We start from the raw sequence: 27,666 nt of genomic DNA, 5'->3' as shown, positions 1-27,666 counted from the left end.
GTTCAGCCACTTGGGAAAACACTTTGGCAGCTCCTCCAAAGTTAAACATAGAGTTTACCATAGGACGCAGCGGTTCCACTCCTGGGTATACTCAAGAGGACTGTACACACATGCCCACACAAGAACTTGTACGTGGATGTTCGTAATAGCCCTAATGTTCGTCAACTGAGGAAAGGATAAATAAAATGCAGAATATCGATACAACGGAATATTATTCAGCAATAAAAGGAATGAAGTACTGATAGATGCTACAACATGGATGAGCCCTAAAAACATTACGCTAAGTGAAAGAGACCAACCACAAAAGACTGTATCTTGTATAATACTATTTATAGGAAGAGTCTAGAATACACAAATGCATAGAGACAGAAGTAGATTAGCGGGTGCCTTGGGTTGAGGTGGGGGTGGAGGGAAGCAGAGTACTACCAATGGGTATAGGGCTTTTGGGGAGGTGACAAAAATGTTCTAAAGCTGTGTGTGATGATGGTTGCACGTCTCTGTGAATATAGGAAAACCCACTGAACTGTACACTTTCCACAGATGAACTGTTTGGTATTTGAATAGTATCTCTCAACAAAGCTGCTGTTAACAATATATAATATCTTAGTGTGTAAATGTATCTGCATGGTTACTTTTGGGTGGTGAGACTGTAAGTGAATTTTGTGTTCGTCTCTCCGGAGATGCTCCTCCTGGGGCCGAGAGAACACTGGTAGAAGATACTGCAGAAGGGATTCCCAGAGCAGGTGGGGCTGTCCTGGACGACACTCAACATCCTTCCCAACTCAAAGATCTGAAGAGTTACCTTGGAAAATCCTAAACGGTGGATTAGTTCCTAATCAACTTTGGAGGAACATGGTCCTTCTCTGAGGCGATCTGAAGCATCGTTCTGTGATCACACATTCCCTTCCATTCCTCTCAGAACTTACCACACTGTAGTTCTTCAGGGCCAGGTGGGCTTTTCCCATGTGGAAATATGCTTTTGTGCATTTTTCATCACACTGCGTAAAAGAGAATGACTGATCAGATGTTTCAGAAGGTTTGAAGTCATTAGCCACTCCCCTAACTGCCTAGCTAATAGAGGGAAGGCAGAACTCGTGTTCTCAGGACAGCTACCAGGGTTGACAATTAAAACTTTTCTGTTCATCTGTAGCCAAACTAATTGAAGCCTGCAAGGAGCTCTCTATCAAATTAATTAATGATACTTGCCAGTTTTCATTTCCATTTAATGAGACTCAATCAGGAGACAAACCAGAAACCCTTAGTTGAGAAGAGCTCTTGACCTCACCCAAATATTAGAATCACCGGGGATGCTTACCAAAACCTGGAAGGCCACGCTGAACCCCATACCAATTAAAACTTATACCCTGGGGTAGGGCCCAGGCATCAATAATTTTGTAAGATCCCCAGGAGACATAAGCACGCAGCCAAGCTTAAGGACCATTGGTTTATTAGAAGAGAGGAACATCTACTCTGGGTAAAGAGCTGAGGTCACTGTGACATCTTAGTGGGCCTCGCAAGTTCCTTCCCTGAAATAAACCACACCATATACCCCGGGAACTTACGTTCTTGTCACTGAAGATCAGGACGGATGCCCCCATCAGAAGGCAGGATCAAAACTTATGTGAGGCCACAGCCTTTGCACGGGGGGCCCTGCACCTGCCTGCCCCTAATTATTACCACTCCAGAGAGACTGACTGACTTCACACAATGATGCCGACTACAACTTCTAACATCCAGTTAAGTAAGTGAACCCTTTTATGTGAGAGGCATTGTGCGGGGATGCCCTCCGAGGGTCTAGAGTGCAAGCCGGTCTAAAAAGTCCTGGGTGAATTCCTGGCTTGCTTCTCCCCAGAAGTGGGACGCTGGCCAGAACAGCAGCAATCCAGAGTAAAGGGGGCGACAGAAGGAAAAGACAGACGGTGATAGAAGAGGCAGCGATGACTGTCCTATGTGGAGAGGCCTTTACAGGTGCGTCTTCGTGAGCGTCATTTCCTGATGCGCTGCTAAGTGAACGACAGTAATGACAACAGTACCTTACCCTTGCCATGCGGGTCGTACGAATTATCTCATATAAGCCTTAGAACAACTCCATGAAGTCGATGCCATTATTATCCCCACTGCACAGATGAGGAAACTAGGGGCTGGAGGGGGCAGAGCTGGGATCTAAAATCTGGCCATCTGACTCCAGGCCCCAAAGGCTACAAACTATACCAATTCTCCTTCAGAAAAGTGCGATAGCAGTCGAGGAGAGGGAAATCCACTGTGAAGCAGCACGGTTTAACAAAGAGCGTGCAGACTACGGGTTTGAGCTGGGTCTCCAAGCATATGGAAAGGTGAAGAGAGAAGGAAGGAGGGAGAATGGGCTGAGCAAGGTCCGGGGATGGGCGGGGACAGGGGGCTTCTGGCCAGGCCAAGGGGCAAGAGCGGGGCACAGGAGGGACAGCCTGGACGGGGCAAGCAAGACAGTGGTTCCATGAGGAGGTCTCGGACGCCAGGCTGCGGGAGGTGAATGAACAGCACGGGTGCAAGGAAGTTGCTCCGGAGGCAGTATGCAGAACCGGCTAGAGGCGGGAAAGGCAGGGGGACAAGTGAGGGAAGTGAAGCAGTCCTGCAGAATGAGGGGCTAGCCTCCGTCCAGTGGTGGACCCAGGAGAGGAGACAGGAGCTCCGAGGGAGAAGCAGCAGAGAGAAGAAAGGCAGGGAGCCGGGGAGTGAGCTCTGGAGAATCCACAAACAATGAGGCCGAGGGGGCAGGAAAGGAATGGTCCAAAGGAAAGGAAATGCCAGTGCAGTGGCCCATGAAAGCCAAATGTCCCCTGGCCCTTTGCTGGCAGAGCATCAGGGTTACACCAGGGGGCAGAACAAGCGGGGGGCCTCAGAGTCCCCTGTGCGCTGGGACTCCGCCCGCCTTGGATGCTGACACAGAGGGCCAGATGGATGTCTCACTGCCCAGCCCGTCTCCTTTGATCATGTGTCAGTGCTCACCAGGATCTTCTCAGGTGAGCCCCAGATCCCCCTAAAAGGAGTCCTGTTTTCAGAGAAAGGTGGATTTTGTCGTGCAGAAAGAGTTCTGCCAGGAAAGAAAGACTCTGATCCTAATTGAAAGCAGCTTCGCTGCCTTATCTTCCCTGACAAGGAACATCAGTCTTGAACTATCATTATATGAGCTTGTCTCTACCCATTCAAAAGTGTCAAAAATATTAAATTGGCATGAAAGTACTAAGACTATTAATAACGGAATACCACTGACATGCATTATTGATGTTACTTTTAAAGAGAGTGAAACTTTTACATTCGTGGTTCTGACACAGAGCCAACCACTGTTAGTTCTGAGAGCTCCTTATACATTTTCCCCTATCCCTCCAAGTGGTTACCCAAGCTTCTTCAATGGGGAGCCTCGTAGGGCATTCCTCAAGACTGGCTGCTGAGGGTCAGAACCCGTGCTGTTTTTAATGTCAGCTTTGTTGGGCCTGCTCTGCTTTGGTCTCACTGCTAATTATTACACTGTGCTTCATTTAACATCTGGGAATAGGCCAGCATGTCATCCTGATCAGCATGAAGACGGTGTGACTACTTCTTGGGCCCTTTTCAGATCAGAACAGATACTCCTGGAAGCCCCACAGAAGGGAACCAGATCCACACCCAGGGGTTGTGGGGTTTCAGGTTCCGGTGGAGAAGCTGCACGAGGAGAGGATTCAGAGTACTGGCTGAGGTTGGACCAACGTTAGCTATGTGATCTTGCACGGGTTACTTAATTAATCTCCGAGGCTTGGTTTCCTTGCCAGAAAAATAAGGATAACAGTGGTATCGAAGAGAACAGAACAGAAAGTTGTAAGGCTCACGGCCAGCACGCAGCAAACCGCGGCTTGTGCTGTTATTGTTGGAAAACGTCCTTGCCTCTCGCTTCTCTTACGGAATGGTAGAGAAAATAGCATGACCACATAAAGCGACAAAGCAGGTTGGGGGACCTATGCTGGGGCTGTGAAGAACCTGATGTCATCAGCTGTGGGCAGTTCTTGTAACTTTAAGACTGTAACGATGTGATGGGACAGGTTTTGTGGACATTCTGTTATCTTCTAAGGGATAAAGAAATCATGCACCCCCACACGTCCGTTTTGGAGGATTCCTAGTGTTTTATAAACCATTATTAGCAAGGTGAGTTCCTAATTCACCCCAGTTTCCCTTGCTTACCCTCTCAGTAAGAAATAAGGGAGCTGTAGCCAATACGCTGCTGTCAAAGTGTGCTCTTACTCTGGGCCACGTTCGTTATGCTGGGGTGGGGGTGCTGTGCTGGGGGGATCTGGGCCATAGGATAAACCTGGCAGGTTCTCCTGGCACTTCAGTTTTACTTGATCGTACGTGATTGAAAATAACATGGTGATATTAAGAGATAAATTCCATGGAGTGCAATACAAAACTTGCAAGGATTTTTCAGATAAAACACATCTCTAACAAGAAATGTCATGCTCTCCGCTTCTAGACCCTGCAGGGGCTCACGTTCGCTCCGTCAGCAGCCCTTCGGTGAGGAAGTCTGAGAAACACTGCCTTGGTTCTCTTCAGTGAGAGCCCCTGTGACAGAGCGCCTTCGCAGAAAGGGAGAGGAAGACTTATTTAAATATTTAATTATCCGAAATAATGTCTCTAAGAAGCGATCATGACATTTCTCTTTTAAAAACTCTTGTACTATTTCCACCAACGGCCCTTACTTCTCCCCACTTTAAATGATCTCCCTGGGCAGATTTCAGAGGAAACGCCGTGCACAGCGTTAGGAGATCTGCCCGAGCCCTGACTGGTAGTCTCCGGGCTGAACGACAGGAATTCTGATTATTCCTCCACGAATATGCCAAATTACTAGAGCTGGAGGAAAAGCACAAACTGATGGGGAAAGACAGCACCACTGCAGAAACCCGTTCCCATGGCTGGTTCTAGAAACAGAAGGAGGCGTTGCCCCTGCCACAGGAAGCAGAGTGGCTGGTGACACAGCAGTAAAGGACGAGCCCTTGCAATATAAACCCTGAAAACGCAGCACGGAAGGCCGCTTCTCTGGAGTACTGACTACGAGCTTGGTGCTTCACACGCATCACCGTGACCCCTAAAACAATCTATGGATCCCACGTTATAGATGAGGAAGGTCAGGGCCTGACTGCAGAGCTCAGAGCCTGGCCCACCACGAAACACTGTCCGCTCTCCTGTGTTCACTTCAGGACCCAGGTGCCCGGCCTGGCAAGCCCAACTCCATCACGTGGAAAAGGCTCTCTCTTCTTACCTTCAGAGCCCACTCACAATCCACGACTGCCTTCTGGTAGTCCCCGAGTTTTAGATAAGCCTGCAATGACATAAAGGGCGGTATTCATATGTAATTCTGCGGCATGCGGTCCTCAGTTAACAGTGTAACCAACGGGAATGTTAGAGAACCCCAGGGCTAGCAACCGTGGACAGCCAGTACCACTGCGAGGACCGAAGGGGCAGGACGAGCCACTGACAAACGGGAGAGGACAGCCTTGTGAACGCACTGCCAAGCTGGAGCTGAGGCCTTTAGGAGAGCTGCAGGTGGGAGAATAAATACCCCCACTCTCACTTTCTTCCTTCCTTCTGATCTCACTGGCTGAGCCCAAATGCAATCTAGGAAGCCAGGAAGTCAGGGGGCAGGTCCACAGAGGTCAGTCCCCAGAAGACAGGGCAGAGAAGGATCTGGAAAGGCAAAAGAAAATACCTAGCACACTAAACCCATCCACAAAGGAAGAGCCAGCTTCTAGAGTCTACCCCATTGCGGATGTTCCAGAAGGAAATCAAATGATAAACGAAATAAAAAAAGAGAACAGTAAACGTTGGAGAGAGTGTAGGAAAATCAGAACTCGCAGACACAGCTGGTGGGAAGGTACAGTGGTGCAGCCACTTTGGTGGACAGTCTGGCAGTTCTTCAAAGGGTTAAACAGAGTTGCCATATGATCCAGCCACTCCTCGGTGTATACACATGTGCACATAAAAACTTGTGTACAAATGCTCATAGCAGCATTATTCATAATAGCCAAAAAGCAGAAATAGCTCAAATGTCCAACAACTGATAAATGGATAAATAAAATGTGGTCCATCCGTACAGTGGTGTATTATTTGGCCATAAAAAAGAACGAAGCACTGATACATCCTATAACATGGATGAGCCTTGAAAGAATTTACAAGAAAGAAGCCAGACACAAAAGGAAAAATACTGCATGACTTCATTTATATGAAATGTCCAGGATAGGCAAACGTATGGAGACAGAAAGTCGATTCGTGGTGGCCTAAGGCTGAGGGTAGGGGTGGAGGGGAGGACTGGGGCAGGGGGACCACTTAAAGGGTATGGGGTTTCTTTTTGGGATCATGAAAATGTTCTAGAATTGGTTATGGCGATGGTTGCACAGCTCTGTGAATATACTAAAAACCGATGAATTGTTTACTTTAAATGGGCAAAATGCATGTTATGTCAATTATATCTCAATAAAGCTTTTACTCAAAAAAGATAAAGTTCTGCTTCTTTCCTCGTAAGCACAGCAAGAAGGAAGCGATGTAGGTGATGGGCTGACATTTAAGAGTCAGACCATCACTATGATCCATTGGTGCCAAAAGACCCGGGGGCCTCTTTTGGGATTCCCCTAGAATGGGGGAAAATCTTGAAAATCAAGAATTGATTCAGAATGCTGGGATCCACTCAATGTACACTGAAGAACTCGTGGCACAGAGAGTAACGGAGGGCTGTCTACCAGCAAGCAGAGTGGCTACTCCACCTCTGAGTGAATTACTGATCACAACAGGCGGTCAATACATCCCTTATCAAGTTGAACTAAATAGACTTTAAGCACCCTTCTTTTGGAAAGGTCCCAGGAAGCAGCAATGATCACTCCGGTGTGAAAAAGGAAAACCAGGCACCTGGAGGATAAGAGGTTTTCCCAGAGTCCCCACAGTCACCCCAACTAGAGCCAATACATGTGTAGGTTTGCCCCTGATCAAAACTGTCCCAGGGCACTGTGACATTCTTAGCCAAAATTCTGCTGAGATATTTACATGGTCAAGCCAATCATGGGGTCAGTGTTGTAACTCACGGGGGATCTAAGCATCCATCCCAAGCGAGCAGGGAGCAGGCACAAGCCGGCTAACCAAGTCCAAGTCCTTCCAAGAAAGGAAGCTGCCCTGTGGTGCTTTCATTAACTCAGGTTTTGTACTGATTAAAGAGGATGGCGCTTTGAACTGTCTGTTCCATAAAGCCCCATCCTTTCCCCCCAGGGTTTGGGGTTTCATTTGAAAGTCAGAGGATGTGAGGAGGAGACTAGCATCCTTTTAGACTAACAAACGAAGCCACAATTCCCTCACATTGTAACTCAGGAGACATACAGACTCTGAAAATGCATACGTCGGCTTCAACAATTTGTCTACAAAGCCTTTTACTTTTTCTTTTCTTCCTTTTGGTTTTTTTTTTTTTTTTTAAGGCTTGGATTCAACACCCTATAAATTCCCTGTTCTCTTTTGCTTTTCCACATTTTAAAAAGAACTACTTTTCCAAATGGCAATTAAACTCCTGATTTATCTAAATTACACCAGCAATCTATTGATCATAACATTAACTCCAGGAAAAAAACAGAGCGATGAAAGGGTAGGTTTTTTTCTCTAGCAAGCAGCAACACTCAATTCACAGGGTCCTTATTAAGTGTTTTCTAACACTGCATGCAAACAGGGGAAGCATTTTAAAAATAGTCAAGGGTGATTTGGTGGTTCGTAACAGCACACTTTGTATTTATTTGTCTCTGAATAAGCTTTCTCTTTGGGAAAGCTGGGAAGAATCACTTCCCCAAAGCTTTTCATTACATTTGCTTATTTTTATCCACACCCATTCTTAATGTGATTCTCCAGAACCTAATCAAAGTGCTGCTGAAACTTGCTGCTTACAGTAAGTATGTAACTGATTTAGATGGATCGGGGTACAAACCATCTGAATTAGATGGAAGTCTGAATTACATAACATTTTAAAAGCAATTCAATTTTACTACTTTCAAATACCTTCAAAGTAACAAGACTGAAAAAGCATCAGTAGGTAAATGTTTTGGAGACCAAATCTGGTGAAAAGTAAAAAGGAATTATAATTATTATATTAATTGCTTGCATTTGAATGTTCCTTTCAAAGTGTCAACAGAAACTTAATTCACTTAAATGGACTGATTGTTCCTCCGGTGTTATGTAACTTAAGAGGATTTATTAAACATCTATTATAAATAAGGCGTTGGTGGGGGGGGAGTATATGGAAAAGTTTATAATCTCGTTAGGGTGATGAAATGCACACCGCTAGGCCAACCTCTGGCCATTTTATTTATCAAACTCACTCCCCTATATCAATTTTCCTCCAGAAATGGGGCTAAGTAGTGCCTCAACTCTAGTCTGATTTACCCAAACCGCTGAACTATTGAGGTTACGCTGTGCTTGGACTTATTTATCATTAAATCACCATCACTCCCCAGACTTTTTGGCCTCCAAACGTCCTGTTTCTTGCTTTCAACGTTCTTTCAACCTCTCACAGCAGGACATTCTTGATCCTGAGTTACAGAAATTGGAGCTGATGAGAGTTCCTCCTGTCAATGACACGGTGTCAAGTGCAGCTCACACAGGTCCTGCTGATGTCTCCTGACCATCGGATAATCATGCCCACGGATCGGCCACTTTGTCAGGTCTAAGCTACAGGGAGCTCTGCCACACACAGGCTCAAGTGCTTTTAAAGATAAGGCCACACGGGATGTTTTTGTTTCAACTGAGAACTACCAACCTTGTCCCTTCATTAAGTAGTAGATGATAAACATCTGCGTGATGGTTTTTACCTGGTGTCCCACGAAACAGAGCTCATCTGTATATAAAACGGAGGTATAAGGGAGTTCAGAAACTCAACATTTCTGAGAAATCGGGTCTAGGCCCATCAGCTATCCAGCCGACTCAGGTCACAGAATCTTACTCCAACAGGGACCGATCCGATGAGTAAGAAGTAACCCTGAGGAGTTCAGGCTACCAGCCAAAGGGGGCTGGCCAAACCCAGCGACGGCAGAATCAGTTCTCATAGGTTGTTTCACTCAGTCGCTTTACCCTCAGTGATATGCGGGAGCTGACGTACACTGCACAGGGACTGGTTATGTGTAGCTCTTCCCAAGTCCTCCTCCCGTCATCGCAAGTTGGTGGCTTGAAATTGGACCACGGTGAGAGCACTGACACCATGGAAAGTGGCAAATGGCCCCTAGAGATCAGCTTCCCCCACCCCCCACCAGAGTCGGCTGCTAAACACCGACGGGCACGCCACGGCTACCATCTGGTCTCATCTTTGGTTTCACAAATTCCATGGCTGCTGTCCCCTACGAAAACGCCACGGACACAGTGTTGGCCCACTGACCTGGGCCCGGTTGGTGTAGAGCACCTTCATGTCCTTCAGCTTGTCCAGACCCTCACTGTAGCACACGATGGCCGCTTCGTAGTCCCCTCTGGCAAAGGCTTCATTCCCCTTTGCTTTCAGGGCTGGGAGAACAGAAGTCACAGGTGAGCTCTCCCCACACACTGGAAAATTCTCTCACTTTATTCCCCTGACTTTGCAGTTCCACTTTGGAGGTCATAGCCTCCATCAGTCCAAGGAGACCTGTCACTTACTTCTCTGCAGACATTTTACCATCAGCCTCCTTAAGGGCTTTTTTTTCCTCCAAACCCATCCCAAGTCGCCCAAGTAGCTTCTCAGAAAAAGCAAATGTTTCTGGTGCAAAACTCAGAACCTCTCCAAGCGTGCCACAAAGACCAAGTCTATACACTGAACGTCTCAGAGAGAGGGCCAAACAAGTCACTTTCTAGCACACGTTGGAAGCGGTCAGACCTGCAGCACGCCCACCGCTGGGGGGCGCGCAAGTGCCGGACGCATCCTGCGCATGCGCCGCCCCCGCCACGCGCACAACCCCGGGTCTGTCCCTTCGTCTCTCCTCTCCCTTCTCACGTCTGTTTTCTCGTTTCGTTCTTCGTTTTCACTTTTTCGTCTGTGCCTCAGGCCAGCCCACGGTACCTGCCCCTTCCGTCCCTCCCTCCCGTCCGAGGATCGCTCAGGACGCTCAGTCTGATCTGCTCAGTCCGTCCATACGCTTTAGAAGGCGGCCTGGCGGCGGCGGTCACACAGCGCCCGGTCCTGCTCCGGCCTGCGGCCGCGGGGACACGGACAGACACCGCTGCCTGGCCAGGTTCCGCTGCCTCGAGCCCGCTACGAAGCCCCTGACTGGGGATCTCGCTGTCCTCAGGTATCAGCAGGCACGCTCACGATCTTTCTAGCACCAATCATCCCAGCTCTTGAAAAGGGAAGACTGACAGTTACCATCTGCTAAGACTTTGTTTTCCTTTCTTCTCCTGGCACGTTCTTTTGCATCCAACTCCACAGATGCCAAGAAGGCTTCTGACAGCAGAGGAATTTCAAGTATTTAAGAGAAAAATCCAAATACTATAATCAGTTCTTTAGCTCAAATTCAGAAGAAAGCTTCTTCAGAGCTTTAGAGCCACACATCTCATGCATACATATGTAGGCACGCGCACACACACGCACGCACACACACGCGCGCGCACACACGCACGCGCACACACGCGTGCACGCACACGCACACACGCGCGCGCGCGCACATGCACACACACTCTGAAGCAACTAAATGACATTTTCTTAATTTGACATTAAATGGTAATCTGTGTGATGTATTATTATACATGATGGCTATGTCTGTGCTCCAAATTTGAATTATGTCTTTTAAAAGAGTTTTTCTTTAAAGGCAGACTTTTTTGTTCCGTTTAGCATAATGAGCTTCTGAGCTGGGCAACAGAGAAGCTACCTAGATCCCTTGAGCAGCTAAGAGTAAACTGGATGATACAGAATTACTGAATTCAATTTACAAACAACTGGCCGGGAGAAAATAGAGGAAAGCCTTTGAGTGCTGTCCCCTCTGACTAGTAAGAGAATTGGCTGATCCGTAGGTTTCTGTTCATGGGTGGTTTGTCAGCCCAGAGGCTATAATCTAAGGGTCTGGAAGCTACAATCAATAAACATGGATTCTAAATAAATAATACACATTAGGAAGAGAGATGCTGTCCTTACCTGGGTTTATCTCATCTGCATTCTGCAGGGCACAGGTTATCATGAAAACAAAAAAAAAAACAAATTTCAAAAACCACTCTCTGATTTATAAGTGTACGAACCAAGAAGGCAGATCCATTACAAGTGGGGAGTAGGGTCATTTCCTCTAACCATCAATACTGAAGGACCCAAAATTCACAGGGCTTGCTTTAAATCAGGAGATATGATTATGGGTACAGTTGTTATGGGGTGAGCAGGTCAAGGGACCCCAACTATGGCTGTATGAGTTGGAAATCTGAGGCAGAACATACTACCTTTACAGTACAGCTTAAATATTGGTCACAAACTCAGGGGTTGGGGAGGCCAAATTTTCATAAAATAAACCCATTGTTTAAAGATGACTCAGAAAGACAAAGAAAAAAAAAATCAGAGTTTATACTTCTTTTTGGAAAATAAATCTAGTGAATCTAAAAAACAAAAGACTATTTCAGCCTCCCCGAACAGTTTGAGATTAAACTACCACTTCCTCTCCTTCAAGGCAGCCCTCTTCTCTGTATCTACTTATAGAACTCTGTAATAGAAAAAGAAACCTCCGTAGGAGCTTGCGGAGGACTGATCATGGTCTTATTCAGGGTGGTCCGGCATCCGTCCTCCTCTTGGACTTCCTCTGTAAACAGTAGTCTCTTTTCTGTCTCCAGGATAGCTTTCTGTTGTACAAGCGGGTCATCAGAATTCATCTCCTGGATTAAGCTGGCTGGAGGAGAAATCAAATGTGAATCATTCAAATGAGGTTTTCAAAAGGAAAGACTCCATTTACTAGAAAGAAAGGTGTAGAACATTCATGAAGAAGAACTTTTGTTTCTCTGGCTTTGTTGAGATATGATTGACATACAACATTGTGTAAGTTAAAGGCACACAAGTGTGATGATTTGATTCACATGTCTATTGTGAAGTGATCCCACAATAAAGTTAGTTAGCTCATCCATCTCCTCATGTAATCACAATATTTGTGTATGTGGTGAGAATATTTAAGATCTATTCTCTTATTAACTTTCAAGTATAAAATACAATATTTTGTAAAGATTTATTTATTTTAGAGAGCGAGCGATTATGGGGGGAGAGAGAGAGAGAATCCTAAGCAGACTGAGCGCTGTGAAGCCTGACACAGGTCTCGATCTCATGACCCTGAGATCACAACCTGACCAAAAACCAAGAGCCGGACGCTTAAATGAATACACCACCCAGGAGCCCCAGTATAAAATACAGTATTGACTATAGTCACCATGTTGTACATTAGATCCCCTGAACGTACTCGTTTTATAACTGAAGTTCATACGCTTTGACCAACATCTCCCCATTTCTTTGTTTTCCCTCCAGTTTCATTGAGAGGTAACTGACACATCACCGTCTAAGTTTTAGGCATACTGCGTGATGGTCTGATTTACATGTGTTGTGAAATGATTACAATAGGTTCAGCTAACATCCATCTTTTCTTATAGATAGGATTAAAAGGAAAAAAAAAAAGGGAAAAAGTTCTCCCCTTGTGATGAGAACTCTCAGGATTTACTTTTTTGACAACTTTCCTGTCTATCCTACAGCAGCATCAGCTGTAGTCATTGGGTTGTGCATCCCATCCCCGGTACTTACTTATAACGACCTTTGTGCCTTTTGACCACCTCCCTCCAATTGCCCCTGCCCCACCTTCAGCCTCTGGTAACCACACAAGTCTGATTTCTTTATGAATTTTTTTTAGATTCCACATATAAATGAGATCATATAAGTATTTGTCTTCTCTGACTTATTTCACTTAGCACAATGCTTTCGAGGTCCATCCATGTTGTCACAAATGGTAGGATTTCTCCATTTTTTATGAATGAATGATATTCCATTGTTTATATGCACCACAACTTCATTACGTGTTCATTCATAGATGGACACTTAAGTGTTTTCATGTCTCGGCTACTGTAAATAATGTTGCTATGACCCTGGGGGTGCAGATATCCTTTTCCAGATAGTGTTTCCATTTCCTTCGGATATACTCCCAGAAGTGGAATTACTGGATTGTAGGGTAGCTCTATTTCTAATTTTTGGAGGAACCTCCACACGGTTTTCCACAGTGGCTGCACCCATTTGCATTCCCCCCCCACCATGCACAGGGCTCCCTTTTCCCTACACCCTCCCCAGCATCTGTTGTCTCTTGTCTTTCTGATGATGGCCAGGGTGAGGTCTCAGTGTGGTTTTAATTTGCATTTCCCTAATGACTAATGATGGTGAACATCTTTTCATGTACTGTGGGCTTTTCATGTTATTTTCTTTGGAGAACTGTCTATTTGGGTCCTTCGCCCATTTTTTCATCAGGTAACCTGGTGTTTTTTGTTTTGTTTTGTTTCTTTGTATTGAGTTGTATGAGTTCTTCGTATATTTTGGATATTAACCCTTTATCAGATACAAGGTTTGCAAAGAGTTTTTCCCATTCCTTAGATTATCTCTTCCCTATTCTTTTTTTTTTTTTAAAAGATTTTATTTATTTATTTGAGAGAGAAAGAGAGTGAGAGAGAGAGAGCACGAGAGTGGGGTGAGGGGCAGAGGGAGAAGCAGACTCCCCGCTGAGCAGGGAGCCTGATGTGGGATTCAGTCCTGGGACTTTGAGATCATGACCTGAGCGGAAGGCAGATGGTCAACCGACTGAACCACCCAGGCACCCCTCTCTTCCCTATTCTTAAAGAAGGTTCTGAATGGAAAGCAAAAGTTAAAGCTATTAGAACCAATGAGAAAAAAAAAAACAGGATTTGTTTTGCCTGGAAAAAGCTGCAGGAGAATTTTACTGTGGCCTTCAAATCATAGTTTCAAGCTACTTATTTAATCCAGCAACAATTTATGGAGAGCTTATTATGAGTTAGATATTATGCAGAATGCTATAGATAACAAGGATGAATAAAAGAGATACTGATTTTTGAAGAGCTTCCAATCTTGTGTGGGAGGAAAACAGGTACGTTTAGGCCACCCTGAGGTCACAAAACAGCCCTTAAAGCTATCCTGTCTTCACTTCACTGCCTGCTCAGCTTAGATCCCATGATCCGTCCTGTCTACGTGCTGAACCCTCTTGCCCTCCCACCCCACCTGCCACACAAAACTCCAACTCCAAACCCAACTCCCCACTTCTCTAGGCCTTTGTGACAGATGTGGAGGACTGATAAAGATACATGCACACCAGGGAGAACTGGTCGTAACTCAACTGGCTGGTCAATGGTACCCGGCAATCCTGTTAGCCTCGTATGATTCAGACACCAATTCTAATGCGTGTTTTTCCCCCACACCACCCTGCAATTCTGACACCCCCTGGGTGTCCCACAGTTCAACACAATTCTGACACCATCGACCTGAGAGAGTGTCAGATCCCACAAGTTAAGGGCTGAGTCCTACGAGACTGCCCACTCCCCACCCCCCACTTCACATGCTAGTCCAGGTTGTCACCTGCGCCTCTGACTTCATGGCTAAATCAGAGGGTCCTCCAACCTCCTCCTTCTCTGTTTTGATTAATTTGCTAGAGTGGCTCACAGAACTCAGAGAAACATTTTACTTAGTAGATCATCAGTGTATTATAAGAGGATATAACTCAGGAAGAGCCAAATGGAAGGGATGTATAGGGCATGGTATGTGGGAAGGGGGCGCGTTGCTTCCAGGCTCTCTGAGTGCACCCCTCTGCCAAAACCTCCAACTTGGAAGCTCTCTGATCCTGGTCCTTTTGCGGTTTTAGGGAAGCATCATTACACAGGTCTGATTTAAAAAAATTATTGGCCATTGGCGATCAATTCAACTTCCGGCCCCTCTCCCGTTCCCAGGGGGTTGAAACTTTATCACAGGGTTGGTTCCCTGGCAACCAGCCCCCATCTTCAGGTTCCAAAAGTCACTCATTAACATAAGCTCAGGTATGATTGAAAGGGGTTTGTTATGAATATAAAGATGCCTTTATCTGTCTGATCACTTAGAAGTTCCAAGGGTTTGGGGAGCTCTTTGCCAGGCACAGGGACAAAGAACAAATATTTATTTCTTACTATAAATCACAGTATCACACCCAAACAAGTCATCCTATCCTTCTCCCGCGGACTTTAAAAAACTGCCTCCAACCAAAGGAGCGCCTCGTGCAGTGTCGCTGGGAATGCAAACTGGTGCAGCCACTGTGGAAAACAGTTTGGAGGCTCTTCAAAAAATTAAAACTAGAATTACCATATGATCCAGTAATTCTACTATTGGGTATTTCCCCAAAGAAAACAAAAACCCTAATTTGAAAAGATATATGCAGCCTTGTGTTTCTTGCAGCCTTATCTACAATAGCCTGGTATGGAATATCACTCAGCCATAAAAAAGAATGAGATCTCGCCATTTGCAAAAGCATGGATGGAGCTAGAGTATATAATGCTAAGCGAAACCAGTCAGAGAAAGACAAATACCATATGACTTCGCTCATGTGGAATTTAAGAAACAAAATGAACAAAGAAAAAAGGAGACAAACAAAAAACCAGACTCTCAAGGACACAGGACAAACTGGTGGTCGCCCCCCTACCTCTCTGGCCATTGCTTTTGGTCTCCTTTGCTTGTTCCTGCTCTCCCTGTCCTACCTACCTTCTTGACGGTGTGAGTCTCAAGGTTGTGCCTGAGCCGTCTGTTCTTTTTCTGGACCATTCCCCCAGGTAGTCCTGTTCTCTCCCATGGTTCTAAATCCCATTTATATCCCAGGGCCTCCTAAACGGACATCCCCAGCCCTATTCTCTCCTAGGCTCGGACTTGCAAAGCCAACTGCCCTCTGAACATCTTCACTGTGATGTCTTGCTCGCCAATCCTGCCCTGCCCATTTTCTTTCCCCTGAGACTGTTCCTCCCCCAAATGGCCCCTCTCTCAGCAGATGGTCAAACCACTGCCAAGTTTGGGCATTCGACCCCAAACTTTCAGGACTCATTCTTGAGTCTTCGTTCTCCCTCTGTCCTCACAGCCATCAAACCCTAAATCTTGCCAAGTAAATCCTAAATATATCTCAAGTCCATTTACTCGTGCCCATTTCTGCTGCTACAGCTCTAAACCCAGCCTGTCTCTTTTCCCTGGAGCGCCGGAACGGCCTCCTGATGGGGCTCCCAGCATCTGTTCTCTTATCCCCTCCATGTCCTCGTCTCGACATCCATGCCGTGGTCAGAGCGACTTTTCTAAGGTATAAATCTGATCATGTCCCTGTGCTGAGTCAACCCTCCAACTGCTTGCAGGGTAGACATGAATTCCTCATTGTGGCTTCCAAGGTCTTCCCTGATCCAGCCTTTCTTGACTCAGATGGGACCCTTCTCTCTGTGATCTCTTCTCTCCAGCCACACAGAGCTTTTTATGCTTCCAGGTTCTTAAAAGCACCATGTTCTCTAACTCCCAGCTTTCCTACCTACTTTCTCCCCACTTAGAATCTTCCCTTGCCCTCCCCCCAGTGCCCAACTCCTACTCACACTTCAGATTTTTTGCTTAAATCTCATATTTCAGGGAAGCCTTAAACAACTCCTGTAAAGGACTGTAGTGTGGTCCCCACCCCATTCACACGCTGACGCCCTAGCCCCCCAGTGTGACTGTCCTGGCAGAGAGCCTTTAAAGGCATAAGTAAGGTTAAATGAAGTCATCGGGGTGGGACCCTAAACCAACTGGACTGTTGTCCTTATAAGGAGAGCAAGAGACCCCAGGGACGTGTACACGCAGAGCAAAGACCACGTGAGGACACAGTGGGAAGGCAGTGGGTCTCCAAGCCAAGAGGAAAGGCCTCGGGAGAAACCAAACCCGCCCACGCCCGGATCTTGCACTTCCAGAACCGTCAAAGGAAACTGCTGCTGCTTAGTGGTATGTTGTTACAGCAGCCCAATCAGACTAACACAACTTGTAACCTGAGTTAGTGTCTCTTGTACTTTGCCAATCTCTCTTCGTATCACATGTCACACTGGAGATTACTTGTTTCTCATCGGCTCTCTGCACCGGGCTGTAGACACCAGGAGGAAAGCTAATTCTTGGTTATCGTTACTGTGGTCTCCAGAGCCTAGCACAACTAGGTACATAGCCAGAGCCCAGGAAATGAGTACCTAGAACCTATACGCGTGGCTACGTGAATTTAAACTAATTATTAATGAAATGCAATTAGAAACTCAGTTCCTGGGTAGCACCAGCCACCTTTCAAAGGCTCACGGCTGTGTGCAGTTACCGGCGGCCACAGTGGCCAGTGTAGACTGTAGGGCATTTCCAGCACCACAGAGAGTTCTATGGGCCAGGACTGGTATATACGGCACCCAAAGGAACTTTGAGCCAGAATGAAAGTGAGCCAGGTAAAGAAAGATGGGGAGGCAGAGGGAACAACAACGGCAACGTGCAGAGCGTGAACCATGGGGGACGTGTGGGGAACTAGAAGCAGTCTGCTGCCATTCGCTCGAGTGTGAGGTAGGGAGAGGCGAGAGGTAAGGACAAGGTCAGGGGAGGACTTAAGTCCTGAGGAGAGCTTGAAGTTTATTGTGGCTGCGGAGAGGATCCAAGCAGAGAAGTGTCTGGGTCAGATTTGCATTTTAGATACATTACTCTGTGGGGAGCGTAAGCCTGGAGGCAGGAACAACAATCAGGGGGTTGTTGAAATAGTCTGGGTCAGAGAACCAGAACAAAGGGAGGGGCGGGGAGGACCGAGCGGGAGAAAGAGCTAAACTTGACGGCTGATTGAATGTAGGCTGAGAGCTGGCAGGAGTCCAGGGTGACTTGAAAACTTCCAACCCGTGGTGCCACCCGGCGAGACTAGCATGAAGGGGAAGGTGGGAGAAGCAGGTTTTACTGGGGAGGAGGAGGACGGGGTAGAGCAATGATCAACTGGCTTTTGGACCCACGGAGTTTGCGGTGTCTGTGGGGTACAATGGATAGACAGCTGCCAGGGTCTGAGGCTCAGCAGAGAAGGCTGGGCGGCCAACAGGGATGTGGGGGTGGTGAGTAAACAGGCTGTAGGAAAAATCATGTGCCTGGACTAGACCACCTGCAGAGGAAGGTGAGCGGCAGGCTGGCCAAAGCCAGAAGTCTGCAGAATAACATTCAGGGATGGGCGGGGGGGGGGGGGCGTGGATGGACACAGGGAACAGATTGTGGATGTGTTTTGTATCAAGTGACCCCAACTATTTTTAAAACCATTTTAATTCTTTGGACCCACACAGCCTGCTGGAAGGAGCAATTTCAACATATTTCTATTTGATATGTAAGATTGGTTTGATTGTTGGTTTGCTTGTTTCCATCACCACACAAGCTCCCTGAAGTCTGAATAGGAAAGCAGCTGCTTTGGAATCTCTTGAATGGGATTTGTGGGATCAGAGGATATCCTTTGAGATCCCACCTGTCTGAGCTGGGGAAGGAGGGGTCTTCCTGCCTAGAGGCGGAGAGACAGGATTATGACAACCATGAACCGTCCATGTAATTAGACAGACCCTGAGGGAAGGCCATTTGATTTTGCCTCTGCAGCTCAAAATCAGAAATGGCTCTGCCCTAAAACAAGAGGGATTCCACGCTGATCAGCGAGGTTCCTAAATGATCTCGAAGGGAACAGCTAGGCTCCTTCGACGTGAATTCTACATGGAAGGGGATAAAATATGGAGGAGAGCCGTCAGCCTCAATTCCAACCAGAATGTTAACGGCTTCCCCGATACCAATTAGCAGCCACAAAATACCACCCCAGGCTCTAATATTACTTGCTTCTCAATACCCTTTCTGTTTAATTTCAATTACATTTTCTCTTAGAGTCATAAACCTATCAGGCAGCCCAGGAACTAACTTAGAGTGATCATTTCTCTCCAGTCACTCCACCTCGTAAGCGTAGAATTTAATTTGTTTATGATTTACTGGTACTTACTGATTTCATCCACATTTTTAAGAAATTTCTGCAAATCTTTCTCGTGATCGTCAGCCATTGTCAACCAGAATACCTGGGGGAGGCAGCATAAGTGATGAAAATTAATAATAATAAAACACTAAGCAGAATTTGTCAGGCTCATTAGCCTTCTAAAACTAAGAGCCAAGTGATTATTTTTAAGATGGATTTGTGTTCATAAATGTCACGAATAACAGCAGGGTGATCTATGTCACTCTGACTGCTATTAAGGCCAAGAGATACTCATTATTTGTGGTGATACTTCTGGAAGCCGTGAGCCCTCCCTTCACTGGGAGAACTGCTCTGCAAAATGTTCCTCCAAAGCCAACATCCACCGCTGTGATTCAGGGACCTGGAGTGAAGGAGGCCAGGAGGACAGAAGCTGACAGGCTGGCAGGAATGGAGGAGGACACGAACGCTTGACTTTGATCACGATAGGCCCGCCCGGCCAGAAGCCCGGATCTGGCTGTGTGACTGGTCACCAGGAGCCGGAGAATTTGCATTTAACTGTTCAAACTTGTTTAATCTGAGGAGTGAAGAGGAGCTAAACACTGACTGCAGGGATCAGAACTTGATGGCACTGTGCACCAGCATCTCTTCTCCTCTCCAGGTGCTTCAGGTTTATTACTTCTCCGTGGTTTGTGAGTAAACAGGCCTCACTGTATACCCAGGGGTTCCCGAAGTTCACCCACAGGCCATAAAAACCATCCGAAAACTCGTTAAATACACAGACTCCTCAGCTTTAGCGCCAAAGCTTCTCGGTCAACCTGCCAGGGTGCCCGGGAAAGGACAGTTTTAAAACTCTCTCGGGGGTTATTCTGACTTACGGCTAGGTTTAGTAGTAGTGCACTCGTGTAAGCACCTCTAACTGGAAATTTGAACCCTGCCACAAACGAGGTGGGAGTTATTTGACTCTGAGACTCTACCAGTTACAAGCTGTGACCTCAGCTAAAGTCACCATCCTCTCCGCGCCTCATTCTATGGAAATGGTAATACGGACCGAGAGGGCTCCCCGGGGGTTAACTGAAAGCACCAGGCACGCAGAGTGGTAAATGCGAGGCACCCTTATCTACAAAACGGGGGCGGGACGTGTGGCTTAACTAAATGAGCGACAGGGTACCTTCCAGCTCTAACATATTAAGGCTCCCACGGACCTGAGGCCTAGCGAAGCGAGGTGACTTGCCCAAGTTTGCCGGGGCAGAAGGAAGGCTCAGCACTTGCCCGGCCAGGCGCAGGGGTAGAAGGATGCGCGGCCCGCGCCGAACCCCCGCGGGGCAGGAGACGCACTCATGCGAGCTCGGGGGCCCGCGGCGCGCCAGCCGGAGCCCCGCGACCAGCTCGCCTGGACTCCCCGCCCCGCCCGGCGCAGAGGGGCGGGGCCGACGGCACCGTTGCCCGGCAACCACTCCGCAGCGTCCACCGGTTCCCGTGCCCAAAGCGGAGGACCCAGCCCGCGGCCGATACCGTCCCATCTGCTGGGGCCCACACCAGCGTCCTCTCCTCGGCGCTAACGGCCAGATCAGGCCCACATCCCAGGGCAGACCCCGGGCCACCCCGCCGCACTGACCTGACACGCCCACGGCCGGACAGGAAATGGCGGCTGTGGGCGGGCAGTGACCGACTGGGGGCGTGACCAACGGTGGGGCGTGGCCAGGGATCGGGGCGGGGCTAGGGCTGGGAGTGGGCGGGGCCCCGAAGCGCAGGTTCTGGAGCTGGCGCGCCGCCGCTAGATCTTGGCGGAGCTGGGGCCCTGGCCAAGGGTGGGGAGCAGAAGCTCCGAGTGACCCGCGCTGGCCCCTGAGTCAGCGCCAGGTTTTCGCCTCTTTCTAATAAGGAGGGGGTATCACTCCCATTAGCTTACTATCCCCGGCCCAAAAAGGGGACAGCCTTCAGTGTACTTGGGAGGGACAGGCTTGGGTATGAATCCGGTTTTGCTTATTGGTAAATGTGAGACCTTCGGAGAGTTATGTAACCCTCTGATCTTCAGTTTCCTCATTTATAAACTGAAGTAATGGCACGTAACGTTTATGGTTAAAGTGCCAGGCATTTAGTCAGTAGGAACATGGTAGTTTTTATCCAGGGAATCATAGGATTTGGAGCAGAATGAGACGGTGGACACCTGCACACTTTGAATACATCCACGCAGTTTTAAAGAGATTCCAGTCTGTTTTTTTAAAACAAAGGTTCAGTGTTATGTGCTGGGTTAAAAGGGGAGAAAAGCAGGTTTGGGGAAAGTTCCAACTTGAGCTTAAGCTGATGTTCAGAAACACTTGGGACTTCTTGGCAACTTTGTGTGTTTCAGAAGCCTGCTTGGTTGGGGCTGAGGAGCCCCCGGGGTTAAAATTTACCAGGCAGGGAGAGGGGTCCAGGCATGGCTGGCTAGATCCAACACTGGTTGAGTACAGTCTGTGGACTCTGTCCTGTGGGCTAGAGCTGGAGAGCAGGGGGCTGCTTGACTGAGATCTCCAGAATGGTACACATCACTCCTGCTTGGGAACGCCCCGAGTGGAGGAGAGCACAAAGGGGCCACGGTGTTCTCTTGGCAGCTGAGCAGGGGCAGCTGCAGTCGGGTCCTGCTGTCAGCTGCAGCAGGAGGCAGTGGGACCTGGGGGACCCAGGAGTATAGGCACAGCAGCTGTCCCCAGGGACTGAGATGGCTCCTGAGAAGTAGCAGAGTGGAGGTGTCTGGCAGAGCAGAGTGGCTTCACCAGCCACACCCTGGAAATTCTCAGAAAGACACGGGTTACTTTACAGTGACCGTGGAGCCTGTGGGAACTGATGGAGACAAGAACCAGTGACAGGTTACTGCTATTAGTATCACCCTGTTTTCCCCTGAGGCTGAGAGCTCTTGAGCACACACAGGCATAGTCTCCAACCTCAGGCTCCTTTTGTCACTTTGCACCTGACATTCTTAATTCCAAATCACTTACTTCCTATTCAGCACACTCCTGTCCTGGACTCCGGAGGGGCCTGCCCACCACCATTCATTCACACATTCATGTGTCAGTTGTGGGCGGTCTACAGTGTGCCAGGTGCTGTGGAAAGCCCCCCGGGTGCACTTGACAAATGACAAATATTTATTATGCGTTGAATGATCAGGGGCTCTAGAACCAGTCTGCATGTGCTCAAATCTCAGCTCTCCACTTCTTAGCATCTATTAAAATATTAAGCACCTCCCATGCACATTTACTGAGCTAGTGCTGGAGAGCTTTCTCTCTTCCCTACTTCTACTATTACTAGCTGTGTGACCTTGTCAAGGTACTTAATCTCTCCATGTCTTAGTTTCCTCACCTGAAAAAAATGAGGATGTTAAGTAGTATCGATCTTACAGGACTGCTGTGAGAGGCACATGAGTTAATACAGGAGTGTCTAGACAATGCATGGAGCATCAGGAAATGTTATTAACTGTTATTACTACTGCTATGATTTATATGCATTAGACCAGAGCTTCAGAACCTGGACCATGCATAAGAATTACCTGGGGATCTTGTTAAGTTGCAGATTTGGATTCAGCAGGACTGGGTTCTGAGATTCTGCAGTGATGCCTCTTTGTGGACTGTGGGTCACATGGATTAGCACATGAATAATCTTTTCTTTATGTTAGAAGTTATTTTTATAGTTAGGAGTTATTTTTTTTTCTCCCTGGAGTCCTATTTCCATTTGACACCCCCCCCCACATACTCAGAATACTACCCTAATACAGGATATTTTTATCTTTGAATGTCTTTTACTGATCACCCCATCCTAATTCTCTGCCACAGAAATATCAACAAGCATTGTTGGAGTGTTTGCTTTACCCACAAGTCAGGGACACAGCCCCTGTCCTCAGTGAATTCACAGTGCAGTGAGGAAGGTAGATGCATAAACACATTATTACAGAGCGGGGTGATAGGCAGAGTGAAGGTCTAGTGCTTACGGAAGAAGGAAGGAGGAAGAAAGGGAAATGAAAGCCCCGTAGGAATAGGAATTTACATGGTTCACGTGGAAGCTGAGCATGTGTGCAATGCTCTAGGCCGAGCAAACATTTAGAGGCAGGAAGCATTGTGCCATGGGTGAGAAAACAGAAAAGTTTAAGGCAAGAGTGGTGAGAGATGAGCCAGAGAAATGGGTATGGCACAGGATCTCAAGGAGGGAAGCCATAGGAAGAGTGGGAGGCAAGGAGGAGCCCAGGCAAGAGCTGGGCAAAGTACCTGGGCAGGAGAGATGTCAAGGAGAGGGCGAGCGCCTACATGGATCTCTATGGAGCCAAGACCTTGCTCCAAGCCCCAGCCCTCTGATCCACCTGGGTAACTGGACTGTGGATCTCTTGGGAGTAGGAGTTTTGTTTTATTTTGTCTTAATGTTCCCAGCAACCCAGCACTTAGTTGGAGCTAAATTTAGATTTGCCTAATAAATGAGTTAATTTCTTGCTCTGTGTGGAGGAAGATTGGAGAAAGGCTCCAATCTAAGTTATTCCAGATTGGGGAAGGAATGAGTATTTAGTTTCTCTGCATCAGCCTTCCCAGAGAGGTCCATTTTGGAGGACAAACATTGTTACAGTCACAAAATATGTTTTAGGGTAAATCTACTCGACAGATTGATCACTTTAAAATGTCAGAGGTCTTAGTAAGCCCTGGGTAGTCACTGGGCTGTCTGCAAAGATGCCAGTATTCCTTCTCCCAGGCACACGGTAGGATCTCACTTCCCTGTGACCAGGTGATTTGCCTTGTTCAGTGCTGTGTGGGAAGAAGCGAAGGAGGCAGAAGCCTTTAAGAGCCAGTGTGTGACTCACTACCCTTCCCCTGCCCCAGCCCCCTGGTAGTGGCAGCGTATCCGCATGAGTCTGGGTGAGGAGACATGGACCAGAGCTGACTATCTACCTCCGACGGACATGTAGCAGGAGTGAGCAGTAGACCTTTTTGTTTTAATCCACAAAAATTTTGGACTTGTTTGTTAGGCAGCGTGACACAGCCTTTCATGTCTAATACAGCCACTCAGACTCTTGCAGTTCACTTGCTACAGTGACAAAATCTAGGGACCGTGGACATGAGTGTGCATGAGTGTGATCGTTGTGACTTACGTTTTAAGCGTCAGCGTCTGCATTTTCATACACGTCCAAACATGCAGAGGAGAAGAGATGTTTAAACTGTGTGTGAGTCACATTTCAAATTTATTCCTCCTAGAGAACCTTCATGACTCATACTTTCCCAATGGCTACTTCCACCCACCCTAAGTCCCTTATGTGGTACACAAGTTTTACTTTTTCTTTATGTCCTCATAAAAACTGGAGAACATTTGGCCACCTTCCACCATACAGTGTATCAGAGACTTGGAGATTATTATAAGTTGTCTCTTTTCTCTGCTTTTCCTTTTGTGTAAACGATTCTAGCTCTTTGCTTTTTCTCATCAATCATACTTTATAAGCTCAGGAGAGATAAGAAAAAAAAATTCCCCCTCCCCCCGAGGACAGCCTCACGCAGAGTAAAGGGATCGTGCGTTCGCCTGCTGGAAGTAGAGGGTGCAGACGAGGTCAGCCCGGAGCCAGGAGCCGCACTGTGGAGGTGTCCTGTTGCACAGAACCCCTCATGTAGATGCCGGGACCACCGTTCTTTCGGTAGCTTTGGCCTCAGGATTTAGCAGGGGAGGAAGCTGATGGAATTCGGCACCGTTTCTTCTCTCCTTGAAGGGAATTCAGAAATCACATTTGATATTTCCCCCCACACATATGTCCTTTCATTAAAAAGAAAAGACTAGCTAACGTTTTTGCTCCTTGGTCTTACCCTTTTCTCTTTCAGTGCCTACCTGAATATGGATGAAGAAATGATTTCAAGATCTAGTCACAGATTTCGTCTGTGTGTCCACAGAGGGCGAGAGTCTTGCCCGGGGTGTCTGTGTGTAATTAATGACGCCACAGTTATTAACAACAACAGCGGCGGCAGCCTCGGGACGGTGACGGGCCTCGCTGAGGGGCCGCGCGCCAGGCGTCGCGCTCGATCCTTTCGTTGCATCAGCGGACTCAGTCTCTCGGCAGCCCGGCAAGGTCGGTCTTACTCCCATTTCACAGATGAGGAAACGCAGCCAGGGAGGTGGGACTCGCCAGAACGCAAGCCAAGATGTGAACCCTGGTCTGAGATGCCCCCAGCTCACTCCCCCCATCTCACCGCACTGCCCCGAGGATCACCCTTCCCGGGGAGCTCTGTCTTCAACTCCTGGGGTCCGCGGCCCTCCTGGGAGCCTCCGGCCCTAGCCCTGCCTCCCGGATGTGCCTTCACACCTCCCTGCAGGAGGCTCTGTCTGCTCCACAGGCTGGTCCCACCGTCCAGACGTGAGGGGGGCATCTCTCCTACAGCCAGAGGGCCGTGTCGCCTACTCCAACAAAAACAGGGTGACTCCTCCGCCTGGAAAGGGAAGGGGTGTCAGGCACTTAGCACCAGGGGAACCGGGGTCCTCCCCGCTCTGCCTAGCGTGAAGCAGCACTGCCACCGTGTGGGCAGACTGGCTTTGCTGGGACAACCACGGAGGCCGAGAAAGTCAGGGACCCCACCACTTAACCCAGCGGCCAGGCATTTATTTAATGTTTGCTGAGCACCTCCTATGTGTCATGGCCTTGGCTAGGCTCCTTCTATTGATGCTCCCACTGCTGAGTTTCCTTCTCTGGGTGGCGAATTAAATGATGGCGACCGTCTAGGCTCTAGTGAATGTTTGCATTTATTCATTGTTTACGCGGGGCGCTTCGTCTGGGGGTGAGTCGTGCCCCTGAGAAAACATAAAGAGACGTCAGCTTTGGACAGCGGGATTTCCTTTGCCTCCAAGGTTTCGGGGAGAAGAGGGCACACGGAGAAATGTAGGACTTAGGGTCACTTACTGTCTTAATACGGGCTTCATCTCAACTGTTAGGGAAGAGGGGGATATGTATTTCTAGCACATGCCTTTGCTTCTCTTTGTATTAACGGGTAGATAGTGTACTAAAAGCCTACCCTAGAAACTTAGAAAATAGAGAAAAACAGAAAATTATGCCTGACCTCTTTACCCTGACACTATCACTATTAGCATTTTGATGTATTGCCTCTCTGCCTTTTTTCTGCATTTTTTTGCAATGACGTAACCATGCTTATATTTGACTTTTTGTTTTACTTTATTGTAGAGCACGGTATCATCGTAATGATAATAGATGATCCATTCCGAGCACCATGATGTCCCAGGCTCTTTACTAGAGTCTTTAAATGTCATCTTATAAGCCATATAGCAATCTTAGGAGATGGTATTATTATCCCTCTTTTAATAGACAAGACAGCTGAGGCTCGGAGGGGGTCCCTACATCTCTTGCTTCTCATAAGTCTGTGCCAGCCCGCTGCATTGTTTGAGTAATGCTCATTTAATCCCTGCATTGCCTTCCATGCGTCCATGCACTGTGCTGCACCTGACTCCTTGCCCGCCTTTTAGATCTTTAGTTGCTGCTAATCATTTTTTTTTTTTTTTTGCTGATGTAAATATTGCTGCCACAAGCCTCTCTAAAAAGAACTTTTTATATATCTAGGATTAATTTCTTAGGGTGGCTTTTCAGAACTGGGTTTCTCAATCAAGAGTTTGAACTTTTTATGGCTGTGGATATTTTTGAATTGCCTTTCAGTGCGGTTGCACACATTTGTACACATTAGCCCTGTAACCAGAAGTGTATAGAAATGCCAATTTCACAGCATCCTCACCAGCACTGAGGGTTGCTTTTTTTTTTTTTTCACTCTAAAAGATGATAGGGGCATCTGGCTGGCTCAGGGGGTAGAGCATAGGACTCTTGATCTCAGGTCAGAAGTTTGAGCCCCACGTTGGGAGTAAGAGCTCACTGGGAAGAAAAAAAAGATGATAAATGGTCTGATAAGGAAATCTGTGAAACGTGGATTGTTTTGAATGTCTTTCATCATTTTACTTCTCACCACTGTGCTGGCACTTTCTGTTTCCTTTGCATTCTGAGAACATCTCTACTATCTTAGATCCCTCTAGATCAGAGGTTCTTAACCTGGGGTCCAGGGACTCTCCCAGGGGGTGTGTGGATAGCATTGAGGGAGTCTATGAACTTGTTTGGGAAAAAAAACCCTTTATTTGTATAAACTTGTCACTGAGGTAGCACTCCTTCCATCCCATCATGAATGCAGGCAACAAACCATAGTAGTGTTAACATGAGCTGCGATATTTTTTATACTCAGCAACACTTGGAAATTACAGTAGTTACTAGACATGCGACTTAGAACGTGTGTTTGAATGTGTTAATAAACAAACACATTTATTACCACATCACACATTTGTTTATAAAATATTTTGATAATTGTATTTCAATATCATTGTTTTCCTTTGTAATCCTATGGGTTTTTTTTTTTTTAAATAAATACATTAAATTGTAAAATGCTATTCTGAGAAGAGATCCAGAGGCTTCACTTGACTACTGGTGGGCTCATAGCAAAAATAAAGTAGAAAATTCCTGTCCTACAAATTTTCATTATAGAAGAATTCCAAATAATTACATACTACAGCTCCAGGGAGAAGTCAGTTTCTCTCCCCTGTGTGTTTCATTGGACTCAGTGATTAACTTCTCAAGAACAGCATATGGAAAGGGAAATAGTCACTTCACAGTTGAGAAACCGACAGACACCTCCTTATCCAAGTGACCAAGGTCAACCTGACCAGT

General features: G+C 47.2%; 1 protein-coding gene across 1 annotated transcript in view; it reads right to left on the bottom strand.

Moving 5' to 3' along the window:
• TTC12 (tetratricopeptide repeat domain 12) overlaps nucleotides 1-20,336 on the bottom strand; it is a 42,233-nt gene extending 21,897 nt beyond the window's left edge. Inside the window, exons 1-8 of the mRNA XM_032428053.1 lie at nucleotides 20,162-20,336; nucleotides 18,990-19,062; nucleotides 11,689-11,852; nucleotides 11,120-11,141; nucleotides 10,355-10,432; nucleotides 9,401-9,522; nucleotides 5,267-5,326; nucleotides 927-998 (exon numbers count right to left, since the gene is read on the bottom strand). Of these exons, the coding sequence (XP_032283944.1) occupies nucleotides 927-998; nucleotides 5,267-5,326; nucleotides 9,401-9,522; nucleotides 10,355-10,432; nucleotides 11,120-11,141; nucleotides 11,689-11,852; nucleotides 18,990-19,047 (576 nt within the window). The 5' untranslated portion in view covers nucleotides 19,048-19,062; nucleotides 20,162-20,336. The remainder of the gene's footprint in view (nucleotides 1-926; nucleotides 999-5,266; nucleotides 5,327-9,400; nucleotides 9,523-10,354; nucleotides 10,433-11,119; nucleotides 11,142-11,688; nucleotides 11,853-18,989; nucleotides 19,063-20,161) is intronic.
• Nucleotides 20,337-27,666: the final 7,330 nt, after the last annotated feature.

This window comes from Phoca vitulina, unplaced genomic scaffold (assembly GCF_004348235.1).
Source record: "Phoca vitulina isolate PV1807 unplaced genomic scaffold, GSC_HSeal_1.0 scaffold38, whole genome shotgun sequence".
NCBI lineage: Eukaryota > Metazoa > Chordata > Mammalia > Carnivora > Phocidae > Phoca > Phoca vitulina.
Note: the sequence above shows the minus strand (reverse complement) of the source record. Positions and strands in the feature narration are given on the sequence as shown.